The sequence below is a fragment of the Mytilus californianus genome, unplaced genomic scaffold (genome assembly GCF_021869535.1).
Source record: "Mytilus californianus isolate M0D057914Y unplaced genomic scaffold, xbMytCali1.0.p SCAF_1, whole genome shotgun sequence".
Classification (NCBI taxonomy): domain Eukaryota; kingdom Metazoa; phylum Mollusca; class Bivalvia; order Mytilida; family Mytilidae; genus Mytilus; species Mytilus californianus.
In genome coordinates, this window is record NW_026262581.1 from 62,541,930 (window position 1) to 62,553,594 (window position 11,665).

An 11,665-nucleotide genomic window follows, 5' to 3' on the forward strand; every position below is an offset into this window, starting at 1 on the left:
TAGTTGAATGCATAAATACCGAGTCACGTTAAGAGCCATTCGAAAAAAAAAAAATCATAATAGCACAAAGACATGTAAAGGGAAAACTGTAAAATCAATAAAAAGGTAACACAACTTAAGAACCTATAATCTGTGAATAGACATAAAATATTTATCTATTACGATCTGATGAACATTTTTGAGAAAAAGGACGAGACGTTCTTTGACAAAACCTTGGCTCATTAACTTTTTGCTCAGACTTCGATGACGTTTTACAAAGTCAGCTACATGCTCTTGAATATCGTATGAGTTGAGAAATGTATACTCCATACGAGGGTAAAGTTGGTAGATTACTGCTAAGGTGAGGAAAATTCATAATTTAATAAAAATTGAAATCGTCTCGTTTGACATAGAATCTTGTCCTGAGATGACAGCTATAGTCAAATTCAAGGTATATGTCTAGAAATGAGGCGGATGAAGCTGTTTCTGTGGTTTCTTTAATCTCTAGCACAGGAGGTTATATTAATTCGACCAAATCAATAAAGTTCGGATTGTTAATGAAAAGAACATCACCAATATCGCTGTATGTGAAATTAAATGATCTAGCTTCTTTGGTCTTCATTTAACGGTGTTAATATATCCCAACTCGTTCGCTATGCACGTGTCTGTAGTGATGTTATAGATTTCAATGAACGTCATCTATGTGTCAATAGTAAATTATTAAGTCAGAGATGTCGTTAGCATAAATTAATTAAAATATTTATATAATTCTTTCATAGATACACATATTTGGTTTGGAAGTTTGGCTGTACAAAACTAAATATTGCTTTACAGCTACATTGTATGCACATTAACGGTCCTACATTCTGTCGATACTTTTACTTCGGCATTGCACAATATCAATGTTTTGCTCTGATTGGTTATGACGTCTTTACAGTAAATCCATTGGATGTGTACTGATTGATATTTAAGTCTCGGATACACGATTCGTATTGGCTTTTGTCTTGCTTTCATTGGCTGCTGGTACTCTAATATCGGTACTTTTGTGTTGTAAGAATTTTTGTCAGTGTTTTTTTTTGTGTGTTTTGTGTCGATCTGTTGAGTAAAGGCTTTTTCAACAAATTTTTTAGTTTGTACATATGTTGTGCTGTAACACCACTGTCCCAGGTTAGAAGAGTTGGGCGCCCGCAAACTAGTTTTACCCTACCACATTCTGTAAATGCCTGTAACAAGCCAGGACCATATAACTAAGATGTTGTCGTTTGTTCTGATCTGTAACAAGCATCTTTTATGTGTTACTGTAGTATAAATAAGGACGCTGTTTTTCTTATCGTATGATTTTATGGGTTTGCCGTGCTGTGACCTGTAATTTTCAACCTTTGTATTATCTTTTTATCTATTGTTTGCATTTTATAGACAAATATACCAGTAGATACAATATTCCAGACCTTGTGTTTCCTATCCTGATTTTGATTATGAGCTGTTACTTACTAGGAAGATATTTCACTATCATACCTAGGGTGATAAGCAGTAGACAACACTTGACTCCAAATCTATTAGAGCTAAGTATGGATGTATTATGTCAATATAATACTTTCATGAGCTGCGTTACGTTACTAGTAAAATTCGCTTTAAATATACATAAAAAGGTTACCACAAACATTTACTTCTTTTCACTTGAGTCCTTTAATAAAAATTCCTCAGGATAATGTATTTTTTAGTTTACATGTTCCTAACAGAGTATCCCATGAGGCGTTGTTTACCTGCATGCATATGATTTATTGATAACAATTAAATATTCAAATAATTTTATAAAGAAGTGGGGAAAATTCCCCCTGAATTCGTTTTACACCACGGACATTTTCAGAAAGTCTTTTAATCTTTAAAATTTACACTATATTAACTTGATTTGTGATTGGTTGATAAAGTGTTAATTGTTTAACGTCCAGTGGCAAATATTCCTTGCATATTCAGGGCGGGAACAAAATAATAATTAATACAAAGTTAGGTCGACCGTTGTGAATGACAGGGAATGTAGACCGTCACTGAAAATTAGGTTATGTTTGATAGGTTGCGAGGATCCATTGACTGACAGTGATCATGACACTCGCCTTTCACGAAGAATCGGATTAAACGCCCTCATTACAACCGGACGTGTTTGCGTTTTATACATCCCGCACTTACAAACAGACGCCCACTTAAGGAAGGGTTTTATTGCCGATCGGGACGAGTGCATAAAGACCACACTTCTATACCCATTTACAATCTCACATACATGTATGAAGCACAAAAGAGTTGACTTGGGCCTAAGTCAACTCTTTTGTGCTTCATATATGTATGTGAGATTGTTGACTTGGGCACAAGTCAACTCTTTTGTGCTTCATATATGTATGTGATGGATATAGAAGTGTGGTCTTTAAGGACTCGTCCCGATCGGCAATAAAACCCTTGACTAAGTGGGTGTCTGTTTGTAAGTGCGGGATGTATAAATACGCAAACATGTCCAGTGGCAAATATTTCATTTATATTCATGTTCCGTCAAGTGGTTTGACCGGACTATGGATGGGAACTTTAGACTGTCACTAGACAAAGAGAATATGTAGAGAAAGGAAATGCATTTTACCGCGCAACACGCCATCTGCGGACTCTGCAAAGAGTTTTTTGTTGCAAGTTTTGTTTTAACGTGTAGGGTAGTGGAAGTGCAACGAAACGTGTATTCCTTTTACGGACCCACTAGAACTGGCCGTATTTTTAGTTTAAAATCAAGGAGTTTTATATATTTGTTGCTATATACCAACTACGCATTGATTTATTTATGATAAAAACGTGACGATGAATCGTACAATGTGTTGTTCCGATAGTTCACAAATTATATGTTTAATCGGAGTAGCCTCCCGTTCGACTGATAATACTTCCATTGTATTATATAGTAATGTCTAATGGAATTGATGATAAAAGCAAATCGGACAGCATTGATGGATTAAAATACGCAAAAGAGGTTGTTGCACAAAGGGTTAACCTGCCACATAGATTTGAAAATATCTTTAAAGACGTAAGTATTTATTTTTACCTCTATGTCCTATATTTTAACCTTCGTAAATAAATGTGTATTGAAATCCAGACGGTCACTATAAATAAACACGCAAAACTTGGCGTTTGTACATTTCGTAAAATACTGCAGGAAGGTTTTGTATAAACTTGCCTGTTTTGAGGTTTAGCTTGTTTATGCATGTTATGCCTATAACATCATAGTCAGACAGATGTAGATATACCTATGAATAAAAAATAGAAATTTTCCATATAGGCCTATAGTATAATAATCATCCTCATAATAAACCAATAGGTAACAGACTCGATGAAATCATTGTCTTGATCCCATGTGCAATGTATATTAGATACAAAGGAGATTCAAATAAATTGGAGAGAAAGGCGTTCCAATATATTCCCGACACAGTACATGTTCAAGGGCATTAACTCCTACTCATTTAGGTGTCACACACTGTTTACTTTTGATGTAATTTTCATAAATATCCTGCAGAAAAATGTAGGCGTGATTTTGACCGATAAAAAGGTCACTTAATTTATGATACTTTTACATCCACAATATATTTCCCTCATGCAAAGTCCGGATTGGCTATAATTCAATTCAGTATTTTTATTTTTATTCATTAGAAAGAGCACAACATGGGCGTGATCCAAATACTGCTACAGATTACATTGATCAATTACATCAAATGCAAATAAAAAAGTCTTACATATGATATATAAATAACAAATGTTTCATTATTTTGACTGATAGATTTACCATGTTTACCAGTTATATACGTTCTCTCATTGTACATTTATTCATAATTTTTATAAATATAATATTGAACACTATATATGTATTTATATATATGCATGTATAGGTTTTTTTACTTGATTCAATTCCTGGATGCTAGTTCGTATTTGGAAATACGGATAACAAAATGAAACTCAGAAATGGAAAAATAGTTAATACCAAACTCATTCAAAGGGTATCTACACGTCTCAATCTTCAAAATAGTGTGACGTCCATTTTCGTTGAACTAGTATACATTTTTTGTTTAGGGGCCAGCTGAAACAGCATAGTGGTCTCTTTTACTCAAATTGATTTTAATTCTTTTTCGAAATTTTCATTCATATTATTTGTATCTATTTCTTTGATGTTAAATTTATACCTAAATTTGGTATTTTTGTACATTTGTTCAAGAAATGTATCTCATTTTCAACATGTCCTGTGCAAAATTTACAGAACCTCTTATTAGAGTGTATCATTGGTTTTGCATATTTACCAGTTTCTATGGCTAATGCGTATGCAATTATTCTTAATTTTGTTTCTAAGATGTTTGGGTTAGATTAAAATTAAAAAATTCTTGTTGCTTAAATTCAGTATATATCTTATTAAAACCCCCAAAGATGACTGGGTAATAGAAATATGGTCAAATAGGTCTTTTCCGACCGGCAGTAAAACCCTTGCCAAAGTGGGGCGTCAGTTTGGTTCCAGCGGGATGTACAAGTACGCAGCCACGTCTGGTCAAAATGGGGACGTTTGACTATACTTTTTGTCCTATTTGGTTTTATCAGCTCTTCAATTTTTGGATTTTCAAATATTAGACATTACTTGTCGAACCTGTGCATTTTTTTGTAGATAGAGATTATATCAGGAGGGAATGGAAATATTGTATGTAGATATACTATTCCGAAAAACTTGTCCAATACTCACGGTTCATTGCATGGTGGAATTATTGCCAGCTTGGTAGACGCTGTATCAACTTGGGGACTATCAACTGCCACAAAACATCACAGACATATAAGTGTTGATCTTAGTGTTAGGTAAATTAACATTTTCCATCGTGTTTATAGTTGTTTATGATTTTCTGAACATATATGACTGTGAACTATACAAATAGATAAAACTTATTGATATTGTTTTTTGAGAAAGCTGGACCTTGATTGCTAAAGATGTAAGAGTTTAATTTATTTTGAACTTATTAGTTGCTGGTCATCTAGTATCTATTTTCTTCATCATGATGAACAGGTTCAACAATTAATTGAAACGGTCTTAACAGTGAAATGATGGTTAACGAGGACGACTATCAGTACACGAGGGGCTTGGAGAAAAGAGAATAATTGACAAAAAAAATTGAAGAATAGAGATGAGACTGAATTGGGTGCTAAAATTTAAAGAATAGAGAATAATTGGGTGCTAAAATATCAAGAATAGAGAATAATTGGGTGCTAAAATATAAAGAATAGGGAACAAGGAGCAAAAATATAAAGAATAGAGAATAATGGGGGAAAAAACCATAAATTTTAAAGAATACAGAAATGAAGGAGCACCCCATCCAGAACCTCATACATGAGTTGAGCAATTTGTCCTTCGACACTCTAAATACGGACGCCACGTGACCGTCGTTTAAGTTTTTACAGTATTTTCTTGAAGTATGATTCCATTCCCATATCTGCAATGTAGTTTTCAATTTTCACGATGCTCCTGTTTTTAAAACAAATGCCCAGATAATATGAATTGAAAAGTTATCCTTTATGTAATTTTGAAAAAAAAAGTATTGACGGATCCTCCAAAAAACTACGAATGAATTTTATTGATGTATTTTTACTATTGATAGTTATATGAGAAAAGCGGAGCTTGGAGAGACGATAACTATTGAAGGCAAGACAGTAAAACTTGGTGGCAGGGTTGCATTTCTAACAGCAACATTGTTAGATAAAAATCAAAAGATTATTGCAACAGGAAAACATACAAAACTGATTTTAGGTAAGATGTAACATTATAACAGAATATAGTTAATAAAATCCAATGGCGTTACTTTGAATACATATGCAAAAATAATGATACTAAATGGAAATTTAGGTCAAGGTCACGTCGAATTTAACAATCACTTATAGCGTTATAGATCAAAGATCATTCTTTAAATATTCTCAATGAATAAATTGTCATACATCATTCAATATATATGATATATAATGTATATTATACATCAAAGTAATGGAAGCCTAAAGGAGTCACGTTTAAGCGTTTAGTATAAACGTAAAGTTTCAAGGTTCAATTGAAGGGCAAAAAAAATATCTGTACATTGTCAGAAATATATAATTTATTTGTACTCATACAAAACTGGCAAACCTCTTTTTTATTCCTATTTCTAAAACTCGTACAAATAAATTTTGTATTTTCCAACAATAACATATATTTTATATTTTATTTTTTATTTCATTTATGTACATCTAGCTTTTACAGGCCTCTAAAACGCACGTGTTTGAATTACTATAACGTGAGGGTACCCAAATTGCACCTATTTTGACAGGTTTTTCACCATCGTTTATGACAAAATTAAGTTTCCATTCTGTGTTTATTTTGTAGATGTATCATAATTTACTGTACTAGAAGATGCCCGAGAAATCGCGGTACGATTTGGCAAGTGTTGAAACAAAGAGTTTTTAAACTTCGCGGGCAGTACGTCGACTGAGCATGCGCGAAAGCGTATAAGACACGGATAGATAACGGTCTCCGAATTTGAATATTTTCTCAAAAATTGGCGTTTTCTGTGGAAAAAAGATTGCTTCAAGAACAAATTTAGGAAGTACAAAACACAACATTTATACATCATATCACAAATATTTCCGATTTTTTATGGTTTCAGAGGAGTTGCGGCTCAATGAAATCGGTCTCTTCATTTAGTAATATAGATAGTTCCACCAATTTTATTTTGAATTCATATTGAATCATAGCAAAATGGGTTTGAACCGACCTCCAAACGATCCATGATTCTGTAATGAGGAGTGGAGTACCCAAATTGCATACATGCTTAAATTCACATCCGTAAAAATCGACTAACTGATGTTTTCTTTTATTTCTCCAAATATTTAGAACAATTTGACAATAGTCCATGCTTACTTTTCATTTTTTTTTAAATGGATGCCTGTGAAATATTTTAATTGCTCATTTTTTAAAGTTGACTTGTTGTATACGTCGAATCTGATTAACGAACAACCATTACTTCAAAGGAAAAAAATACCCATTTTTTTCTTCAACTTTCTATTTGTTAATTAGTAGATTGTCATGTACAAAATGTAATTTTAGTTGTTCTTTTCTTTCAGAAAACAAACTCTGATATCCCTTTATATTGTGTGCGGATGATTGGTCGTTATTTTGGCATCATACACTGTATCAACGACGATTGGTCGTTATTTTGGCATCCATCATACACTGTATCAACGATGGCAAGATATACTGACAACAAAATTAAATCTAAAAAGGATTCTAAGAATTGCGCATCATAGATTATGATATGAGCCAAAGTTTTGCATGGTTATCACCCTTTAATTGTAATCTATATTTAAATGGCAATGAATATGCATAAATTTTGTTTCTTGTGACAATAAAGACATAAATATTTATTGTTTTTAACCGCTTCCAACCTGTTTAACCCTTGGCTGTTAAATCAGATAATTAATTATAGATACGTAAAGAAGTTACATTCTTGGGAATTTATTAATGACAATCATTTAGTTAATTTGTCTCGACAGGAGGTCTTAAATGCATACTTCATAACATTGTTTTGTTAGTACCATGCGACTTTTTGTCTTGTACACATCTTTGTCGAATTACCAACTTTAGTGATATGTGGATTTTATAAAACTTGCCAACTATGTTACGTTTATCGAAAAAAAACTTTCATAAATCCTTATGAAAAACTAAATATTGAAAAAGTAAGTCATAAATGCAAACTTAAGCCTATGTAATAACCAAATTCAATTAAAAATACATATTTGCCTACCGGGTTATCATTCCAGCTGTAATTATCTATTACAACATTTAAATAGGTGCGACTTTACAATTGAGTTTTACATGTTTGTTTAATTGATTCGAAGTAGTTGATTTTTCAATGTATATTTTTCCAATAAATTTGTGTAGTCCATTTGTCGGTTTACATGTACGAATGATGAGCCTTTGTGTGATCAATGAAGGTAAAAGCAGCGGTTTCATATTGAAAAAAAAAACCATGCAAAAGATAACAGGAATCAACAAAATACAGGATAGTACAACAGACCACGTTAACCACTAAAGTACTGGTAGATGACGGAGGCGAAATTTTGATAACTCGACACATATGTGAGAATAAACCTTATCGCTATTTTCCCGCCATTACTGGACATCACAAAGGTTCCCGTAAAATTTTGACGTCACAATAGAAAATATCTGACGCCACAATGGAAAAGTGATTGTTGTAAGACGTCAAAAGTTCAAGCGGCGCAGATTCTCGGGTCAACCGGTGCAGATTTCCAAACAGCGATTAGGTGTATGTGAACCTGTGAAGAAAGATTTTTTTGGGTTCAAAGGTTTAGATCGACTTCTTTTAAATTTAAAAGCCTTTTTTTGCAGCTATAGATCATATAATCATTAACTGACACAAGCAATTAATGGCTTGTTAACATCAAAAAGTTACCTTCAAAAATGAGTGTTTGCAACATATTCTAAGTGCGGTCAACGTATGGCTAACTGATGTAATCATGATATAGTCAAACTGCATATACATGCTTATGAGAAAGATATTTAGGCCGGAAATCGTTTATTGAACACCAAAGTTTAATTCAAATTTGACAGAAATGTTCCTTCTATGTAACTCACCGAGTGTTGCTATTTTGGTTCCGGCTTGACTAACTAATATGCCCGCACACATGAGGAATTAGTTATAGATTGGAGTCAAACTAGATATTACATCATAGTTAAGGTGATGTTGTTTATAAAACCCGTAAATTTAGATATGATCCATATAAACTTAACGATCATCTTGCATAAAATTATTCTTTAAGGTTATCAATTTGACAATGTAGTAAGAATCTGATCTTTGAATATTGTCTTTATCAGTACTCACATTGAACTTTAAAATATGTATTGTTATACAGTTATGAACACCTATGTACCTATCTCCTTTCGATATTTATTTTTGGCATTGCACACAGTCATGTTATTTTTTCTCTATTTTTGACATCTTTGCATTTAATTCGTGTGATGTGTACTGATTGAAAATTCATTTAAGGAAAACATGGTATATTTGTTTGTTGAAATTGGCTTTGAATTGACTTTCAGTATCTGCTAGTACTCTTAGATCGGTACTTTGTGTATGTGTGCTTCGTGTCGATCTGATGAGTCAAGCCCTTTTCAACTGATTTTAAGCTAACCTTGCCCAAAGGGGAAAGAGAGCTAATCTCATAACTTGGTGTCCGTCGACATCAACTTTTACAATTTTTTTTACATCATCCATAGGGTATCTCAAAACGGTGTCAGATAATCCCATCTGCCAACCCATCATGGCAACGAAGACAATAATAGAACATATGAGAAAAAAAAAACTGACGAGGACAAACCTGTTCAGAATTTACAGATCTACAAACTGTTTATTTGGACAAAAATTATCAGCCGACCTCTAATAAGAGTTATTGCCCTAAAATGACGATTTTTATCATTTTTCTATATTTACCTACTGTCTTGGAAACTAAACTAGATACAGAGAAACTTTAAATGGCAAAAATTGTGAACAAAAAACAAGATCTGCAAAGTATCTAACATGGTCAGTTGACTCCTTATATGAGTGAGTATCCTTTAATGAAGATTTTTACCAATATATTTTGTTTGTGTCTATTATCTTGAATACTAAATAGATAGAAAGAAATTATGAAAAATGATAAACAAGATAAGATCTGCGAAAAAGTCAATATGGCCGAAATCAGGAATCGATTCCTTAGTGGAGTTATTGCCCCTAAATGGAGATTTTTACCATTTGTTTTCCGCTTTTGTCTTTTATCTTGAAAATTATAAGACAAGATCTGCCAAAAAATCATCATGACCGAAATCATCGATTGACCCATTAAAGAAGTTATTACCCGTAAATGACGATTTTTATTGTGTTTTTGCCAATTGTCTTAAAAAGTAAAATAGAGAGAAAGTTTACACAGCAAACATAATCAGCAAGAAAATGTCTACAAATAAGTCATGATCAGTCGATTACTTAGGGAAGTTGTTGGCCTAAATGGCGTTTTTCATCTATGCGTTTTGTAGTAGATAGAGGAAATATTTTAAAGGTAAATTTGATCAGCAAAACAAGATCTAGAAATTAGTCATCATAGCCGAAATTGTCAGTTGGCTTCTTTTAGGAGTTTCTGTCCTTTAATTGTGGGTTTCGTGGATTTTTGCATTTTTTACAAAGCTATAATTAATAAGGAAAACTGTTCTCTATCTACCATAGTAGTTTTAGATTCTTTGCCCTATTTCTAGATCTTGTCTTGTTGATCATCTTACTTTTTACAGTTTCTCTCCATCTTCTATACCTTGTATTTTTTTTATTTCAAAACGAAAAAACGAAAACATGGGCAAAATTGTCATTTACGATCAATTACACCAATAACATCATGCATAAGGAGTTGACAGACAATTATAGCTACTAGTAGATCTGTCCTTGCTGGTCATTTTGCTATTAACAGTTTTCTTTAATAATCATAGCTTTGCCAAAAATGCAAAAATCGACAAAACCCATCATTATATTCTATAATGTTTGCAAGATACCTTTGTTGAAGATGCACATTGATTAAGGTGAGCAACACAGGCACTTCAGATCCTCTAGTTACAGTTATGCTGTGATGTTTCACCACTCTTCCAGAAAAAAGCGAGATATAAGCTCTATCAAACATGTTTAACTCGGCCACATTCTTTATATGCCTGTTCCAAATTAAGAGCCAGTAATTCAGTAGTCATTGGTTGCCTGCCATATTTGTTGTTTGCTTAATGTTTTCTGTATAAATTACACCGTTGGTTTCTCCTTTTGAATTGTTTCACATTTTATCATGCCGGTGCCTTTTAAAATTTACTATAAGGTATGATTTTACTCAATGTTGATGGCTGTATGATTACCAATAGTTTACATCCTTGTACATTAATCTCCTGTGGATAATCATAATGATTCAGTAAAAATCATTCTACTTTTTAATATTAAGAACTGTTGATGAAATTATCGGTACGACGTATTTTCCACATCTTGAAGAATGTCATTCATTACAAAGAAACTAAGGTTTCAACTCCCTCAGGCAAAGTTGGCCTTAGAAGGATTTGGCTATAATTTTAGGTCATTTTTGATTATATAGCTCTGAAACTGTTTCGGATTTATACATCCTTGGCTTTCAAATATTCGGCTTTGAGCGTTCCTGATGACAGTAAATCCCAAAAAGCGCTTCGGACGCATTACATTTATAACGTGTTGTTTTCATTTTTTAATTAGTGTACAATTTTATGATATGAACTGAAACTTCTTTTTGATCAGAATATAATTGATTTACTAGTATTTCATTGTTGAACTGAACATATAAAATAGAAAAATAAGGCCAATGCGACAGGGCAAAGATGTAAACAATTACAGATCATCATCCGTTTACTCAGTTTTTCATATCGATTCTTATCAATAGTTTAACAGTTTAAGTTGCTGTCAATAGACAATAACTTCCAATACAATTCCCTCGATGAATAAAGAAAATCAGACAATTTGCAATTGCATGTATATTTCCAATTAACAGTCTTTCAAAATGTACGAATATGGTTACCGATGTAAACAAACTATCGACTTTGTTACCTTTATCATAAGAGGAGTTAATTTTA

General features: G+C 32.7%; 1 protein-coding gene across 1 annotated transcript; it reads left to right on the top strand.

The window, feature by feature from the left end:
* The first annotated feature begins 2,820 nt into the window (after positions 1-2,820).
* On the top strand, positions 2,821-7,937 carry LOC127705871 (acyl-coenzyme A thioesterase 13-like). The gene is made up of 4 exons (XM_052210231.1): positions 2,821-3,031; positions 4,649-4,833; positions 5,628-5,776; positions 7,117-7,937. Exons 1-4 carry the CDS (start codon positions 2,912-2,914, stop codon positions 7,128-7,130), a joined length of 468 nt encoding a protein of 155 aa, XP_052066191.1. The 5' UTR covers positions 2,821-2,911; the 3' UTR covers positions 7,131-7,937.
* The last annotated feature ends 3,728 nt before the right edge of the window (positions 7,938-11,665 follow it).

Excerpts from the sequence above, each read along its gene's own strand:
- LOC127705871 (XM_052210231.1), top strand. The coding sequence starts at position 2,912 with ATGTCTAATGGAATTGATGATAAAAGCAAATCGGACAGCATTGATGGA. Across the intron at positions 3,032-4,648 it reads TTGAAAATATCTTTAAAGAC|ATAGAGATTATATCAGGAGG; the intron begins GTAAGTATTTAT and ends ATTTTTTTGTAG. Across the intron at positions 4,834-5,627 it reads AGTGTTGATCTTAGTGTTAG|TTATATGAGAAAAGCGGAGC; the intron begins GTAAATTAACAT and ends TACTATTGATAG.